The sequence below is a fragment of the Pelodiscus sinensis genome, chromosome 1, assembly GCF_052426305.1.
Source record: "Pelodiscus sinensis isolate ZL-2025 chromosome 1, ASM5242630v1, whole genome shotgun sequence".
NCBI lineage: Eukaryota > Metazoa > Chordata > Testudines > Trionychidae > Pelodiscus > Pelodiscus sinensis.
Genome location: NC_143052.1, coordinates 353,831,573 through 353,850,070, shown reverse-complemented (window position 1 = coordinate 353,850,070; position 18,498 = coordinate 353,831,573). Strand labels below are relative to the sequence as shown.

Here is an 18,498-nt window from a genome sequence, read left to right as displayed (position 1 = left end):
GAAAGGGGGGGAAGATTCCCCCAGAGATTTGTGACATTAGCAGAACTTTAAACCAGCCTGCGCACCCCTGGAGGAATCAGCCTCTTTCCCTCAGCAGCAAAACTTCCCTTAGGAAGAAATAAACCAGACCCCTGATCTGATCTTCTACTCCCCCCGGTCGCGGGCAGGGACCAGGGAGCATGTGCCAAGGAACCCCTCCCCTACCGCACCTCCTAACCGCTCTCTCCAATGGTCCCTGCCATGAAGCCGCCTGGGTCAGACCAATAGTCCAGCTTTTCCTGTCTCCAGCAGTGCTCTGAACCACAACGTCGAGGTGTGTGTGTGAACAGAATAGAGCAGTTAAGCAGTGATCCATCCTCTGTCCTCCCCTCCCGTCTTCTGGGACACCAGCAGCATGGGGATGTGACACTGACCCTCTTTGTTCCGCGTTGGGGACCACCGCCTTAGAATGAAATAAACCAGACCCCTGATTCTGCTCTCTCGCTCCCCCTGGTCATTTGGGACCAGGGAGCATGTGCCGATGAGCCCCTCCCCCACGGCACCTCCTAACCTCTGTCCCACATGGTCCCGGCCGTGAAGCCACCTGTGTGGGGACCCGAGTGAGAGCAGCCTGGCTAAGCCGGGCCTAATCTCAGTCCCTGGCCGTGTTTGCGGTGGGGCGGGGTGGAGGGTCTGTGCTGGCCCAGCTCCATCCTCCGGGGCGGGTCTCCAGGCCAACACGGCCAGTGGCGGCCTTGTGGATGTCCCCCCTGTGCTGGTGCTGGGACGGGGGGAGACGGGACGCAGAATCCCTGCGCCATCCCCTGAGGAAACGTGCCCCCGCCCGCCATACTGCTCCACAGTGCGCTCACGGCGAAGGGACAGGGCAGGCTGGGAGCAGAACACGCTCTGGCACCCTCCTTCTGGATCCGGTGGGGGATTCCCCTTGTGCCCCCTCCCTCTGGGGCAGCTGGCATTGGCCACTGCTGGTGGACTGGGCTAAATGGACCTTTGGTCTGACTCAGTGTGGCCGCTCTTCTGTTCCCCCTTCTCTTTGGTGCAGTCTCACAGTTGATTTGACTGGTGCATCGGTGCAGGTTTTGTGACCCATCGGTGACACCTTCTATGGGTAGCTCAGATGCAGCTTGCCGCAGAGCAGACGAACACACCATCCTCCCTCCCGTGGGGATTTTACCTTTGCTCTTTCTTGCTTTGCGGTTCCAATTCAAATTAGCACAAGACTCACTCGCTCCAGCTTCCTTTTTTTGGAAGGAAGCAGCATTCCTGGAGCCAGGGCAGCCCCGGAATAATGGAGACAACTTGGATGAAGAATTACGTCAAGTTCACGAAGTGAAAGGCCATCGTTACAATACAACGGCAATTCAGAAGAAAACCCGGCTTTCATTTCCAAGTCCCGAGGCATTTCCTTGACTCTTTCAGCTCAGCCAGGAGGCTTCAGCTGCAGCATCTAAAAAACATCTTGATCACCCGCTTCAGGATCTCTTTTGTCATCATCCCATAAATGACGGGGTTTAACATGGGGAGAAGGAGCACATAGACGTTGGCCAGGAGGTTGAGAGTAGAACCAGGGATGATTTGTCCAAATTGGTATTTGCAGAGGGAGACAAAAGTTGGCAGGTAGTACAACAGGATGACACAGATGTGGGAGCCACAGGTGCGCAGAGCCTTGAGTCGGGCACCCTGGTACCGGCGCTGGAAGACGGCCCTGAGGATCAGCACATAGGACACAGCAATGAGCACAGCGTCCAAGCCGATTACTGAAATAGCCTTGGTTACGTCGTCCCAGATGTTGAATGTGATGCTGTCACAGGCCAGCCGGGATATAGTCATGTACTCGCAATAGATGTGAGGCAGGAGGTTATTTCCGCAGATCTTCATTCGCATCGCGAGAAAGACAACGGGGAAAGCGAAACAGAAACTCCTTGTGAGAACCGCCAGCCCGATCTTCCCGACCACAGGCTTGGTGAGCAGGGTGATGTATCTCAGGGGGTTGCAGATGGCAACGTACCGATCAAACGCCATGGCCAGCAGGATGGCTGATTCTGCGAAAAAACTCACATGGACAAAAAACATCTGGGTGAGGCAGGCAGCAAAAGAAATTTCCCCTGCACCGAACCAGAACAGGGCCAGCATCTTGGGCACTATGGTGGTGGATAACAGCAGATCAGCAGCAGCCAGCATGGAGAGGAAAAGGTACATGGGCTCATGGAGGCTTCGTTCTGTCGCTATGATGTAGAGAAGCAGAGAGTTCCCCAAAAGCACCGCAACGTACATCAGACAGAAGGGGCTGGCAAGCCAGACTCGAGACTCCTCCGTACCCGGGAACCCGGTCAGGATGAAGGTGACGGGGGTAAAAACGCTGTGATTGTCGGCTGGCATCATGCACCGTCCCCTACAGCTTCTAGTCCGTTTCCAGCAGCTAACACGGAAGAGAAAATCAGTGGGAATTGGAGGGGCACCGGGGGACCGACTCAGAGACACCAGCAAAAACGTCTTTGTGCTGCCTGTCGGGTGTGAACAGGAAATCTACACACACTCCCCTGCTGCGGATCATCCCCATGCCCCAGGGGAAGACACTTGGGATATTTATGGCCCCCGGGGTGAGCAGGGAGCCCATCCATGGTTCCTCTCTACAGCACAATCTCTCCTCTGCCGGTTGCCTGCAGCCCTGCTCCGGGCTCAGAGGGTGACTCGGGAAGTGAGCGAAAGCAGCCACGGGACTGGTTCTTCATCCAGCTCCTCCGGTGTTACGCTCCGCACCGCAGAGACACTCCCCGTTCAGAACGGTGTCCGAGCAAATCCGTTTTCATCGACACTCGTCCTCGTGCCCCCTTCAGGCGCTGAGACCTCGACCCGAGCCACAAGGAAGTGCTGAAACGAGGAAAGGGGCAAAGTTTTTTCCAGGATTTGGCCCTAAAGATGTCGACAAATCTCACCTACAGGCAGACCACACTGCACGGCTGTACTGGGACAACTTGGTTGCTCAGGGGTGTGAAAAAAAACCCCCTGAGTGACGCGATTACACCAGCCCAGCCCCCGTGTGGACACAGCTGCTGCCTCTGTGGGAGCAGGATTAACGACGCAGAGGGGAGAGATGTCTGCCGGGCCAGGGGGCTTCTTCCTTAGGGCTCCGGGTCGCATCAGGCAGCTCTGTCAATGCAGCATTTTACAGGTAGACCTGACCCCAGCCCTGCGCCAGAGAATTGCCACGGGAGGAGGGGGCTCGTCGGGCTCAGCCAGCCCTTGTCTTCGGTGGCCCCTAAGCCCCACAGTGGGACAGTCCCAGCTCTGCGCCTACGCCCAGCTGATCTCTACGGCTGTGTCAGGACTGTTCCGCATTCCGAGCGCAGACGGTGAGGGCCTGCCAAGCTCAAAAAGAAAAAAAAAAAACCTTTCCCTACAGACACTGGTTACAAAAACTTCCCCCGGAATCACAACACACAGGCTGTGTCTAGACTGACCATTTTTTCCAGAAAATCAGCCGCTTTTCTGGAAAAACTTTCCAGCTGTCTACACTGGCCACTTGAATTTCCGCTAAAGCACTGACTTCCTACTGTAAGAAATCAGAGCTTTTTGTGGAAATACTGTGCTGCTCCCGTTCGGGCAAAAGTCCCTTTTGTGCAAAACTTTTGCGCAAAAGGGCCAGTGTAGACAGCTCAGATTTGTTTTGCGCAAAAAAGCCCCAATGGCGAACATGGCGATGGGGGTTTTTTTGTGCAAAAGCGCGTCTAGATTGGCCACGGACGCTTTTCTGCAAAAAGTGTGTAGCCCCCCCTCTCCACCTGGTTACCTTCTTTTAAAGCCAATCTCCTTTCAGGTTCGGATGGATAGGTCTGGGTTCTTCTGGATCCCGCCACCTACTCAATTTTATTCTTTCTGATTGATGTACTTGGCGGTGCCTCCACCCCCTCACTCCTTTCTAGCAGGGTCACCAGGGCAGCTTGGGAGGAAAATTCTAGCCCAGGATAATCCCCACGTATTCGCCAGATAGTTGGAGACTCCCAGAAAATAACACAAACACATACACTATAATAAACACAATTATATTAAACAGGAGACAATTATAACAGAACAGGGTAAAACATTATTTTTAGGGTCACCGGTGCCCAGCAACTGTGAGGTTAGTGTCCCGTTGGTACGCGTACTTTGTTGGGGCCCTTGATGACTGTTGACCACACAATCCTTCTCTGCAGTGGTTTAGCAGTGGAGCTGACTAGGTCCAGTACAGCTCAAAGGACTCACAAATGGGAGAAGGCAGCAAATCCCTCCACAGTTTAATAGGCTGCAGGTAATAAAATCCCCAAACAAATTCCCTGCCTGACTAACTAAAAATTGGTGCACTCACACACTCCATGAATGAGCCTCAGGTTGAGAGATGACTCAGTCTCTGCAAAGGGCTGCTCTCTTCTCACAGGGGTCCTCTTCAAGCAGGAACCAGGCTGCTTCGGTCCCAGAATTTCCCCTCCCCGCGAAGGGGTGCAGGGCTCAAGATGCAGACCACACAACTGCACCAAAATTCAAAACTATAGCCTCCCAGCCCAGCATTCAGACCCACACAGCAGGCAGCAGCCCTGAACTTGCTGCTAGAGCCGAGCTGACCATGCAGTGACTCTCTCACCCAGGGAGCTGGAGCCAACTCAGCCTGGCTGGGGAAGCCTCCCAGCAAACTCCACAACTGGAATCAACAGTGGAGACATAAACCCAGCTGAGGGATCCTGCCTTCAGGTCCCTAGAGGCCAGTCCTCAGGGGGAACCCTGCATGCAGGCCTGGGGCTTACTAGCTCCCACACAGCCAGTCCTCCCCTTTCCCTGGCTGGCTCCAGACTCCCCTCCACAATGGTCTCCCCTTCCCCCTGGGGGGGGCATCTCACTCCCCATGGGTTGCCGGGCAGACTCTGGCCCTGGTAGGGAGGGGGAGCCAAGGCAAACTCAGAGCCTCTCCCTGAGCTGCCAGCAGACAAAGCCCCGGGAATCCAAGTCATCTCCTTGGGGGTTACACGTGCTTTTGCGGAAAAGCGTCCGTACCAATCTAGATGCTCTTTTCCAAAAATACTTTTAAGGGAAAACTTTTCCTTTAAAAGCATTTCCGGAATATCATGCCAATCGAGAAGTAGCCATAGAGTTTGGGGAATCGCTGCCCCCATCAAGTGATTTGTATCCCTGAAACCTCCGGGGTGAGCACTTAAACCCCCCGCAGGGGCACCCCAAGCTCTGTTGCCCTGAAGGAGCTTGAAAAAAGAAAACAGGCAAACAATCTGTAGTCTCTCCTAGCTCACCTCTCAGTCGGAGGCCTGCAGATACACAGACAGACCTTCCAGGACTCAAGAATCAAATTGTCACCTAAAAAAAGTGAGTTTTATTACAAAACAGAAGAGAAACTTGAGACACCCGCGTCTACACGTGGCAGAGAAGCGGGATTCCGAATTAGTTCAAATGAACCATTAAACTTCATTCCACGAGGAGTAACAGTTAAGTCGAACTAAGGGGTTTATCTCGGAATCCCGCTTCTCTGCCGTGTGTAGATGCAGGCAGTTACTTCAGGCTGGTCAGTGTCCAAAATGGCGACGGCTGGGAATATATTAATCAAGCGTGGGACATTTAAATCCCGTGCTTCATTACTAATTTCGGTCGTCCTCATTAGCCTCCCTAGTTTGAACCAGGCAGCTCGTACCCTTATTTCCTTCTAATTTCTCGTTGCTCAGTCCTCTCCTATGCCCTGAATTCCTCGGAGGCCTGGCATTCCTGCCTCGGTTTCAATCATTCTGAGTCTCTCGATTCCGGGTGTTTCTCACCCACACAAAGAAACAGGCAGAGAATCTAGATCCAATTCAGATTTCAACACCGTTTGCCCCTTGGTTCTCTGGTGCCCTGGCAACACCTTGGCTAGCGACCTGAGTTTAACCCCTTGGTCACCGGGTGCTGGTCAGCATGTCCCCTGTCCAGCCCAGACCGCAGTGGGTCCAGCCGTGACTCCAGGAGGCATCAGGCAGCTCTGTCAATGCAGCATTGCACTGGTAAAGCTTCCCGCAGCCCTGCGACGGAGAATTGCCACGGCAGACGAGGGCACGTAGGGCTCACCCAGCCCTGGTCATCGGTGAATCCTGGGCCCCACGGTGGGACAGTCCCCGCTCTGCCCCTTGGCCCCGCTGCACCCGCACTGGGCCCAGCCCTGAGCCCCCAGTGACTGACGGGCCGTGTGAAGCCGCAGGAGGGGGTGAAGGGATGGCAGGGCCGGAGGGGACCCCAAAGGAGGTTCCCTCTGACCAGCCCCGTTAGCCGAGAATGGCCCAGCCCAGCGCCGCTGAGCCCCACAGCCAGCGCCCCCCCCGATTCCTGTGGGCGAGGGTCAGTGTCACCCGCACCCGCGGCCTGACACTGCCCCTCTGCGCTGGGCCAGGGGCATTTGCTCAGGGCCAGGGGCTGCCGTGCTGCCCTGCAGTGCGAGGGAGGCAGCCCCATTCCAGCCAACCCCCCTTCCCACATTTCCTAGGGGCCAGGGGTTTCCAGCCACCCCGGGGCAGATCCCTGCCCTGCCCAGGACTCACCAGGCTCCTGCCCCGGCCGGGATGAGTGATCGCTGTCTGGGCACAGGGAGCTGAAGGGATGGGGAAGCCGCACTGCGCAGGGCGGAGGGACAGGGGTGTTTATACAGCAGCCCTGGGAATCCCAGCGGGGGCTCGGAGCCAGCAGGGAGCCCCCGGGACCTGTCCTCTGAGACTGACTCAGGTGGGAAACAGCAGCCGAGAATTAACCCTTTCTCCTCCCTGGCTGTGTCTGAGCCTGTCTCCTTTGGAACATTATTTAGAAAGGTCGCTCATATACAGTGGTCCCAGGCAAAGAGTGCCCTGTTCTTTCACAACTTCCATCTCCGACGTGGGAAACTCACTGCACCGCACACACGTCCTATGGAGCCTTTACCCAGGGAGAGTCGCATGAATTTCCTGTGCAGAAGGTTTGCAACTCTGTACAATTCGTCACCATTGTGACAGGCATGCTCTGGCCATAGTTAAGCCATATTATATCGGTATTGACGGTGTGTTTTAGGGAGCTGGAGGAGAATTCAGGCTACGTCCGAGTGTCTTTGTGGATGAAAATTTACAGTGAATCGGCGGAAGCAGTTTGGTTCCCCTCTCTCACATTTCTAGAGAACTCTCCATTCCTCTCAAAGGAAGCAGCATTTGTGTTGTGCCCAGGGCTCCCCAGGGCCTTGCGCAGTGCTGGAGAGGTGGCTGATGGCGACCCAAGGAATTGGATCCTTGTTTTGGGGCAGGAACCTGGAGTTAGTGGCGAGCAGCCAGAGTCAGGGCCTGGATAGCTCAGGGCACTGTTTCATGGGGTCTCCGAGACTGGTTCACCCCCATTCTTTGCATGCACAGTGAACACTTGGCTGCCCCACATGAAGGAGAGTCCCCCCGCCCGGATTCAGTGGGTGGGTGACTCCGAGCTCTGTGACCCATGAGAACCATCACAGTCACCCTTGTACAAGGAAGCAGGAGCTGAAGAATAGCTTCCCTCCCAGCATGTGGAAAGCAGAGAGACCCTGGGCGTGGCTTTGCAAATACAGTCGATCCCTACTTTGCTCAATAGGTCCGATAGTCAGCACATGGAGCGGTGTCTTGCTCTTTGCAATCTACCCCATTTGTCACCCAGCACCAGCTCTGTTTGTCTGACATGCGGGGACAGCTACAATGTGGAGACCAAGGTGTGTCATTTTGGGGGAACACAGAAAAGCAGGATTGTGCTTAATCAGTTCCAAATGAAAGGTTTCACAGTGAGATGAAAGAGCCCTGCTCAACTCTGTGCGTACATCTACACAGCAGCACTATCTTGGCACAACTGACGTTACTTCAAAATACCATTGCGCATGTGCACACAGCAATCCATTATTTTGAAATAATGTCAAACTGGCGTAATGAGTGGTGAGCCAGGCAGTGGTGCAAAGAGCCATGATGTGTGACCAGCAGGGCAGTGGTGGAGGTACGGCAAGCGACCAGCAGGGCGGCGGTAAAGAGCTGTGATATGTGGCCAGCAGGGCGGGGGTGGAGGCACGGCAAGCGGCCAGCAGGGCGGCGGTAGAGAGCTGTGATGTGTGGCCAGCAGGGCGGTGGTGGAGGCACGGCGAGTGGCCAGCAGGGCGGCGGTAGAGAGCTGTGATGTGTGGCCAGCAGGGCGGTGGTGGAGGCACGGCAAGCGGCCAGCAGGGCGGCGGTAAAGAGCTGTGATATGTGGCCAGCAGGGCGGGGGTGGAGGCACGGCAAGCAGCCAGCAGGGCAGTGGTAGAGAGCTGTGATATGTGGCCAGCAGGGCGGTGCTGGAGGCACGGCAAGCGGCCAGCAGGGCGGCGGTAAAGAGCTGTGATATGTGGCCAGCAGGGCGGGGGTGGAGGCACGGCAAGCGGCCAGCAGGGCGGCGGTAAAGAGCTGTGATGTGTGGCCAGCAGGGCGGTGGTGGAGGTACGGCAAGTGGCCAGCAGGGCAGTGGTAGAGAGCTGTGATGTGTGGCCAGCAGGGCGGTGGTGGAGGTACGGCAAGTGGCCAGCAGGGCGGCGGTAGAGAGCTGTGATGTGTGGCCAGCAGGGCGGTGGTGGAGGCATGGCGAGTGGCCAGCAGGGCAGTGGTAGAGAGCTGTGACGTGTGGCCAGCAGGGCGGGGGTGGAGGCACGGCAAGCAGCCAGCAGGGCGGCGGCAGAGAGCTGTGACGTGTGGCCAGCAGGGCGGTAGTGGAGGCATGGCAAGTGGCCAGCAGGGCGGTGGCAGAGAGCTGTGATATGTGGCCAGCAGGGCGGTGATGGAGGCACGGCAAGCGGCCAGCTATTTTTGAGGAGTAACGTTAGTTCGAGCCAAGGGGGTTGGTTCGAACTAACGTGTCCCAGCGCGCACTTTCACTTTCGGAACAGCTGTTGAGTGGAGTAACGCGCTGGCGAGATCATGCTAACGAACCGCGGGACATTTAAATCCCCGCTTCATTAGCAATTCGAACTAGGGTGCAAGTGTAAATGTACCCTCAATGGTGCGTTCCCAAATTAATGTCACGTTACTTCCCTCCTTTTATTAAAAATGTTTCTTCTCTCCCCCCAGACTCTGGGTTTGTGAGTAGGGGGGCACTGCCTCTAAGAGGCACCCAGGGTTGGGGTGTGAATTTCTTAGGTTACTGGGTGGGGGCCTGAGAGGTTCTGTGTTGGATAGACGGAAGGGAACCTCTAGATGGGGGATGGGAAACCTACAGTCCGTGGGCTGGATCCAGCCCCCACCTTTCCTTGATCCGGCCTATGAGTCTTGGGGCTTCCCCTCTCCCGCAGTGGAGGAAAGCAGTGGGGAGCTGGCATGAAAGCCCCTGCATGGCTGCTTCTGCCTGGTGGGGGCGGGGGCACAGAAGTGCAGGGAAGCATTTGCCCACAAGCTCCAACCCCCTCTTTCCCATTGGCAGGACTAATGGCCAATGGGAGCAGTGGGGATGGTGCCTTCAAAAACAGGGCAGTGTGGAGCCTCCTGTGATTCTCCGGAAGTTACACTAGATAAGACCCCAATTCCCTGCCCCTCCTTCCCCCTTCCCTCCCTCCTAGACCCTGCACCCTCACCCCCAGCCCGCTCCTGCACCCAACCTTCCACCCACTGCGGGCAGCAGCAGCATCAAGCCTCCATCATCTTGCCTACAGGCTCTGAACTCCCTACCCCAAACCTCGAGCCTGGCCCCCGTGGAGAGCCTGCAGCCCATGGGGATGGGCGGACTGGAGGAGGGGCAGCCCCTAGATCCTGGCTCCTCCCCGCACAGCCTGCAGGACATGGGGGAGGGCAGCTGGTGGGGGATGGTAGCAGGGGAGTCGCTGCCGGATAGTGCCCCCCTCGCCACCTGGGGCAGCTCCGGTAAGCCCCCAACTCCCATCCCTCTATCCTCGGCCCCCTGCCCTGAGTCCTTCATCTCCCACCTGCCTTCACTTCCGCACCCGCCTCCCTCGGGCCTGAACACCCCCCACTCAATCCCGCCTCCTGCTCTGAGCCCCCCCACACCTCCCAACCCTCAGCCCTAAGCCTCATTCCCCCTGCCACTCCTCACTCCCGAGCTCCCTCTCCAGCCTTCATTTTCCTTCATGTTGGAAAAATACAGTCATTGAAATAAAGCCTGGACATTTGTCATTGATTTTTCAAAAAAACTCCAAACTTTACCTTACAGACCTGAGCAATGCCAGGTCCATCTGCTAGTAATCACAGACCATGCAGTTACCACCAATATTCCTGGCTTCAGATGCAACGATAACACCAGCCTACAGACAGGAGACCCCTATGCAGCGAAGCAAAACCTGCCCAATAGCACCTCCCATCAGTGAGCTCCCAGAAAATACTGTGACGAAGGGGTTAGAATATCATCATCATAATATCGCTGTGCCTGTTTGTCACGTTACCAAATTTAAGCGGAGCAGCCAGATCGCTGCTGCACCCATAGGTGGGGGTGTTGGCCCCAAAGATGGTATAGAAAGGGGCCATGTGAGGTATTGAATGGGAGCTTATTGTTTGCTGATCCTGTGTACGCTATTTATGTGGGTATATAATGTCTGTGTGTGTAGGTAGGAATCTGTAATCTGTGTGGAAGCTGAATATTTCTCTGAATGTGGTTGAGCATTGCTATGGACAGGCTGATTAGCGAGGCCCTGTGGGACAATGGCACTCGATGGGCCAAGGACACACCTAAAGCATGAGGGCGGAGACCTAAGAGCTGCCAGCAGAGAGATGCTGAGGGCCAGGTGACTGGCTGCATACAAGGAGAGGCCAGGAAGGAGGTATAAAGAGGCCATGTGGTCGATGCCATTTTGTTCTCAGCTCAGCACTTCATCCCAGAGGCAGCATTGCAGGGATCGAAGAACCCGAAAGACCTGTGAACCCATCCTGACCCTAGGATGCGCAACAAGAACTTTTAACCCAGCAGCTGTAATATCTCTGCTAGAGCCTGCACCGAGAACTGGGAGATTCGACGCATGTAACGTACTATCCTTTAACAACCTTACTCTCATGCTTTTCTTTATTGTAATAATAAACCTTTAGGTGTTAGATGCTAAAGGATTGGCCCAGCGTGATTTGTGGGTAAGGTCCAGAGGGTAAATTGACCAGGGATCTGTGGATGGTGTCTCGGAACCGGACAGAACTTATTTGGGGTAGGTGGGATTGGGTGCTAGAACCCCCCACCTGTGTATGAGGCCCGGGGCCATCTGGGACACGGATATTGCTGGGGTGTCGGAGGGGTTTTGCTCGTGAGGCTTCGGGCAGGCAGCTGAAGCGCTCTGTGGGACTGGTTTGTGGCCTGTTTGGAGAGGTCACCAGTCTGGGGGCTGTAAGGAGCCCAGGATTTGAGAAATTAGCCCTGAGCGGACGCCCTCAGCTGTGCCCAGACACGGCCCGGTCTGTCACACGGTTGGGGGCGGCAGCCTCACAACCTCCCGATCAAGAGACGTTGGAGTCACCTTGGATATTTCTCTGACAAATTTACATGCTGTGTACAGCTGTGGTCCAAAAGGCTAAATGATTCTTAGGACCATTAGAAAGACACAAACACTATCACAGGGGCACTGCAGAAATCTCTGGTACGTCAACACTTTAAATACTGTGTCCAATTCTGGCTACCCCGTCCCAAAATGATATTGTACAACTGGAAATGTTTCAGAAAAGGCCAACAAAGAGGGCAAAGGATATCGAATGGCTTCCCTAATCACAGAATCAGAGAATCCTAGAACTGGAAAGGACATCGAGAGGTCATCGAGTCCAGTCCCCTGCCCTCATGGCAGGACCAAGTACTCTCTAGACCATCCCTGATAGACATTTATCTAACCTACTCTTAACTATCTCCAGAGATGGGGATTCCACAACCTCCCCGGGCAATTTATTCCAGTGTTTAACCACCCTGAGAGTGAGGAACTTTTTCCTAATGTCCAACCTAAACCTCCCTTGCTGAAGTTTAAGCCCATTGCTTCTTGTTCTATCCTCAGAGGCTCTCCCTCCTCCTTGTGACACCCTTTTAGATACCTGAAAACTGCTCTCATGTCCCCCCTCAATCTTCTCTTTTCTAAACTAAACGGCTACGTCTACACTGGCCCCTTTTCCGGAAGGGGCATGTAAATTTCAGCAGTCGTCGTAGGGAAATCCGCGGGGGATTTAAATATCCCCCGCGGCATTTAAATAAAAATGTCCGCCGCTTTTTTCCGGCTTTTAAAAAAGCCGGAAAAGAGCGTCTAGACTGGCCCCGATCCTCCGGAAAAAGTGCCCTTTTCCGGAGGCTCTTATTCCTACTTCAAAGTAATTTACATGCCCCTTCCGGAAGAGGGGCCAGTGTAGACGTAGCCAACAAGCCCAGGGCTTTCATTCTTCCTTCACAGGTCATGTTCTCTAATGTCACAAATCTCTGGGGGAATCTTTTCCCCCCGTTTTATCCCCCTCCCATTCATGCAGCTGTGGAGACAAAATGTCCCAGCAGCACCGAGACCGAGCCGAGCTGGGTCAGACCAATGGTCCAGCTTTTCCTGTCTCCAGCAGTGGTCTGACCCACAACGTCGATGTGTGTGTGTCTGTTTGTGTGTGTGTGAACAGAATAGGGCAGTTAAGGAGTGATCCAGCCCCTGTCCTCCCCTCCCGTCTTCTGGGACACCAGCAGCATGGGGATGTGACACTGACCCTCTTTGTTCTGTGTTGGGGACCACCGCCTTAGAATGAAATAAACCAGACCCCTGATTCTGCTCTCTCGCTCCCCCTGGTCATTTGGGACCAGGGAGCATGTGCCGATGAGCCCCTCCCCCACGGCACCTCCTAACCTCTGTCCCACATGGTCCCGGCCGTGAAGCCACCTGTGTGGGGACCCGAGTGAGACCAGCCTGGCTAAGCCGGGCCTAATCTCAGTCCCTGGCCGTGGGGCGGGGTGGAGGGTCTGTGCTGGCTCTATCCTCCGGGGCGGGTCTCCAGGCCAACACGGCCAGTGGCAGCCTTGTGGATGTCCCCCACTGTGCTGGTGCTGGGACGGGGGGAGACGGGACGCAGAATCTCTGCGCCGTCCCCTGAGGAAACGTGCCCCCGCCCGCCATACTGCTCCACAGTGCACTCACGGCGAAGGGACAGGGCAGGCTGGGAGCAGAACACGCTCTGGCACCCTCCTTCTGGATCCGGAGGGGGATTCCCCTTGTGCCCCCTCCCTCTGGGGCAGCTGGCATTGGTCAATGTTGGTGGACTAGGCTGGATGGACCTTTGGTCTGACCCAGTGTGGCCGCTCTTCTGTTCCCCCTTCTCTTTGGTGCAGTCTCACAGTTGATTTGACTGGTGCATCGGTGCAGGTTTTGTGACCCATCGGTGCCAATTTCTGTGGGCAGCTCCCTCCCGTGGGGACTTTACCTTTGCTCTTTCTTGCTTTGCTCTTCCAATTCAAATTAGCACAAGACTCACTCGCTCCAGCTGCCTTTTTTTGGAAGGAAGCAGCATTCCTGGAGCCAGGGCAGTCCCAGAATAAGTGAGACAACTTGGATGAAGAATTATGTCAAGCTCATGAAGTGAAAGTCCATCGTTACCATACAACAGCAATTCAGAAGAAAGTCCTGAGGCATTTCCTTGACTCTTTCAGCTCAGCCGGGAGGCTTCAGATGCAGAATCAAAAAAAAAACATCTTGATCACCCGCTTCAGGATCTCTTTTGTCATCATCCCATAAATAACGGGGTTTAACATGGGGAGAAGGAGCACAGAGATGTTGGCCAGGAGGTTGATAGTATTACCATGACTGATTTGTTCAAATTGGTATTCGTAGAAGGAGACAAAAGTTGGCACATAGTACAACAGTATGACACAGATGTGGGAGCCACAGGTGCGCAGAGCCTTGAGACGGGCACCCTGGTACCGGCGCTGGAAGACGGCCCTGAGGATCAGCACATAGGACACAGCAATGAGCACAGCATCCAAGCCGATTACTGAAATAGCCTTGGCTAAGTCGTACCAGATGTTGATTGTGATGTTGTCGCAGGCCAGCCGGGTTATTATCATGTACTCACAATAGATGTGAGGCAGGAGGTAATTTCCGCAGATCTTCATTCGCGTCATGAGAAAGAAAATGGGGAAAGCGAAACAGAAACTCCTTGTGAGAACCGCCAGCCCGATCTTCCCGATCACAGGCTTGGAGAGCAGGGTGGTGTATCTCAGGGGGTTGCAGATGGCAACGTACCGATCAAACGCCATGGCCACCAGGATGCCCGACTCGGCGATAAAACTCAAATGGACGAAGAATATCTGGGTGAGGCAGGCAGCAAAAGAAATTTCCCCTGCACCAAAGCAGAACAAGGCCAGCATCTTGGGCACTGTGGTGGTGGACAACAGCAGATCAGCAGCAGCCAGCATGGAGAGGAAAAGGTACATGGGCTCATGCAGGCTTCGCTCTGTCGCTATGATGTAGAGAAGCAGAGAGTTCCCCAGAAGCGCCGCAACGTACATCAGACAGAAGGCGACGGCGAGCCAGACCTGAGACTCCTCCGTACCCGGGAACCCGGTCAGGATGAAGGTGACGGGGGTAAAAACGCTGTGATTGTCGGCTGGCATCATGCACCGTCCTCTGCAGTTTCTATTCCGTTTCCAGCAGCTAACACAGAAGAGACAATCAGTGGGAATTGGAGGGGCACCAGGGGACCGACTCAGAGACACCAGCAAAAACGTCTTTGTGCTGCCTGTCGGGTGTGAACAGGAAATCTACACACACTCCCCTTCCGCGGATCATCCCCATACCCCAGGGGAAGACACTTGGGATATTTATGGCCCCCGGGGTGAGCAGGGAGCCAATCCATGGTTCCTCTCTATAGCACAATCTCTCCTCTGCCGGTTGCCTGCAGCCCTGCTCCGGGCTCAGAGGGTGACTCGGAAAGTGAGCGAAAGCAGCCACGGGACTGGTTCTTCATCCAGCTCCTCCGGTGTTACGCTCCGCACCGCAGAGACACTCTCCGTTCAGAACGGTGTCCGAGCAAATCCGTTTTCATCGACACTCGTCATCCGGGCCCTTCCTCGACCCGAGCCGCAAGGATGCCCTGAAATGAGGATAGGGGCAAAGGTTTTTCCAGGATTTGGCCCTAAAGATGTCGGCAAATCTCAACTATGGGCAGACCACACCGCACAGCTGTACTCAGGGCTGTTTCGCATTCTGAGCGCAGACGGTGAGGGCCCGCCAAGTTCTAAAATAAAAAAAAACCCTTTGCCTCTACAGACACTGGTTACAAAATCTTCCCCCAGAATCACAACCCACAGGCTGTGTCTAGACTGGCCAGTTTGCCTCTTGAATTTCCGCAAAAACACTTACTTCCTACTGTAAGAAATCAGTGCTTTTTGCGGAAATACAATGCTGCTCCCGTTCGTAGAAACGTAAAACTTTTGCGCAAAAGGGCCAGTGTAGACAGCTGAGATTTGTTTTGCGCAAAAAAGCCCCAATCGCGAAAATGGCGATCAGGGCTTTTTTGCACAAAAGTGTGTCTAGATTGGCACGGACGCTTTTCCGGAAAAAGTGATTTTGTGGAAAAGTGTCCGTGCCAATCTAGACGCTCTTTTCCGAAAATGCTTTTAACAGAAAACTTTTCCATTAAACGCATTTCCGGAAACCATGCCAATCTAGACGTAGCCACAGAGTTTGGGGAATCGCTGTCCCTGCGTGAAGCCGCGGGAGGGGGTGAGGGGATGGCAGGGCCGGGGGGGATCCCAAAGGAGGTTCCCTCTGACCAGCCCCATTAGCCTAGAATGGCCCAGCCCAGCGCCGCTGAGCCCCACAGCCAGCACCCCCCTGACTCCTGTGGGCGAGGGTCAGCATCACCCGGCACCCGAGGCCTGACACTGCCCCTCCGCGCCGGGCCAGGGGCGTTTGCTCAGGGCCAGGGGCTGCCGTGCTGCCCTGCAGTGCGAGGTAGGCAGCCCCGTTCCAGCCAACCCCCCTTCCCACATTTCCTAGAAGCCAGGGGTTTCCAGCCGCCCCGGGGCAGATCCCTGCCCTGCCCAGGACTCACCAGGCTCCTGCCCCGGCTGGGATGAGCGATCGCTGCCTGGACACAGGGAGCTGCAGGGATGGGGAAGCCGCACTGCACAGGGCTGAGGGACAGGGGTGTTTATACAGCAGCCCTGGGAATCCCAGCGGGGGCTCGGAGCCAGCAGGGAGCCCCCAGGACCTGGCCTCTGAGACTGACTCAGGTGGAAAACAGCAGCCAAGAATTAACCCTTTCCCCTCCCTGGCTGTGTCTGAGCCTCTCTCCTGTTGTGTGTTATTCAGAAAGGTTGTGGTGTTGCTGAGGCCCCCAACAAAGGCTGCCCTGTTCTTTAACACCAGCTGCCATCTCACACCTGACACACTCACCACACCACACATGGGGCTACACACTATTTACCCATAAAGATTGGCATGTGTGGGAGGTGTTCCAGGCTGTCTGCACACACCTCAGGATTCACACTCAGTGCTAAAGACACGGCCCGGCCCTGGCTGAGCCATGAAATATAGACATGGACCGTGAGCTCTTGGCCAAGGAGAAATTGGTACCCAGGTCTCGGGGTGTGGTGGTATTGACCAGTCCACTAGGGCGTTCTCACCCCGCCCTGGTTAGCCAGGGATGTAACGCCAGGTGCTATCCTCCGGCCCGGCTCCACCCCAAGCCAACTGCAGTTCATTGACCTTGCTTGGAGGTTAACACAGGAACCCAGCTGCAAACGGACTTGCCCTGCGTCCGCACATAGAAATCGAACAGGTTCAGGGTGACCTGGGGTGGGGAGGGGCCCTCTGGATCCTTTCACTGAGGAGACACCTCGGGTGCGGGGATGCGCTCAGGTAAAATTCCATCCCGGAGCGTGGGAACCCAGCCAGTTCTGCAATGGCCAGGACGCGGCCGGGGAAGGGAGTTTCTTTATTAGCTCGGGAAGACTGGCCTGACTGAGAGGATATTTGCCCCTCGCTGCGTCGGGGGTAACGAGGTGACGCCCAGGCCTGGAAACCCCATGAACGATCAGGTTTGTTCTTATGCAGCCTGTATGTGTGTCTAGTGTGTTTCTGTAGCCTGGATTTTAGAGACACGAGGACGGGGAGGGAATATCTTTTACTGGACAAACTTTGTCAGCTTGTTCACCTGAAGGGTCGTTTAGAATAGAATAACCTCTCTCCTTAAGCTCTCTGTTCTCCCTGATTCCTTTAACCTGTGATGCCCTGACGAAACACACCAGGTGGCTCCAAAGCTTGGGGTTACGTCTACACTATGAGTTTTCGATGCAAAAAATATGCTAATGAGGGACTCATTTGCATGAGTCGCAATTTCATTTGCATACTTTCTGCTGATCCATTTTTGCACTGGGGTTTTTGTACAAAATCGAGCCGTGCGGATGTTTCTTTTGTGCGCAATAATCCTTTTTTCCCGCAAGATCAGTGTGACGTAGTGGGGGTAACTGGCTGGTTTCTATGCTGCTGGCTCTGGGGTAACCCCCACTGGCTGCCGTGGGTACCACGACCCAGCAAAACAGGATGAGTCACTATGCAAAGGGATCTCTCAACCGGTGTGGCCAGACACCCCCCATGGAGAGGAACAAAGGAAGGGGGAATGCTGGCCTGGCTGCGGGGCAGGGCTGGAAGAGTGTTGGTTAGTTGCTGTCTGGGAGCATGGAGGAGACAGCCTAGGGAAAGGGGCTGGAGTTTAGGGGCCCAGTCTCCCCCATCTCAAGGGGGCCTGAGGCATCCTAGCCCAGCTCTGTGACCAGATTACATCTGTGCTGTGCTGTATCCTGGAGAGGCAATAAACTTCCTCTATTCCACCGGCTGATGCAGTCTGTTCATGCCATTTCGGGGTGCAGGAGACGGGGGACCCCCAATGCGCCGTTACAATCAGTAAGCCACCTTTTTTGAGGCATAAGGATCTTGCGGGAAAAGGGTGTTTTGTGCAAAAATGAAACAGTCACAATGCTTGTTCTTGCACAAAACCCTCAGTGCAAAAATGCATTGGCAGAAAATATGCAAATGAGAACATGACTCATGCAAATGGGTCCCTCATTAGCATATTTTTTGCCGAGAAAATTCATAGTGTAGACATAGCCTAAGTGTGTATATTGAAGACAGGAGGTGTTCTTCCACTCATTAAATAATAACAAGGGATGTACAAGGAAAATAAAAGCTGGCAAAGAACGACTGATACAAAGAAACCCTTTCCCTCCCCACAGATAGTCAAACTGTGGAACTCACTGCTGCAGGATTTTGTGGAGGACAAAATCTTAGTGAGATTTTGTGCCACCATTTTCCAAAGCCCCTGACATGCACCATCTCTTACCAAGACCTCCCCTCTTCTTCCCTAGAGGCCCTTTTCCTAGACTACCCCTGTCCTCCAAGACCTCGCCCCTCACTTGCCATCTTCTCCCCCTTCCTCCTGTTGCTCACTCTTATGGCCCCTGCTGTTCCAAGGAAACCTGAGACCCTGGGAAACAGCAGCTATTTTCCTTGAGCACAGGGACTGGACGGAGCAACCTAGTGAGGTCCCATCAGTT

General features: G+C 54.9%; 2 protein-coding genes across 2 annotated transcripts; both read right to left on the bottom strand.

Annotated features, from left to right (window-relative positions):
* Nucleotides 1–1,434: 1,434 nt before the first annotated feature.
* On the bottom strand, nt 1,435–2,382 carry LOC142827368 (olfactory receptor 52B2-like). The gene has a single exon (XM_075922546.2). The coding sequence runs from the start codon at nt 2,380–2,382 to the stop codon at nt 1,435–1,437; it is 948 nt and encodes a 315-aa protein (XP_075778661.2).
* An 11,235-nt stretch (nt 2,383–13,617) lies between these two features.
* LOC102459477 (olfactory receptor 52B2-like) lies at nt 13,618–14,556 on the bottom strand. Its single transcript, XM_075933725.2, has one exon. The coding sequence runs from the start codon at nt 14,554–14,556 to the stop codon at nt 13,618–13,620; it is 939 nt and encodes a 312-aa protein (XP_075789840.2).
* Nucleotides 14,557–18,498: the final 3,942 nt, after the last annotated feature.

Excerpts from the sequence above, each read along its gene's own strand:
- LOC142827368 (XM_075922546.2), bottom strand. The coding sequence starts at position 2,382 with ATGATGCCAGCCGACAATCACAGCGTTTTTACCCCCGTCACCTTCATC.
- LOC102459477 (XM_075933725.2), bottom strand. The coding sequence starts at position 14,556 with ATGATGCCAGCCGACAATCACAGCGTTTTTACCCCCGTCACCTTCATC.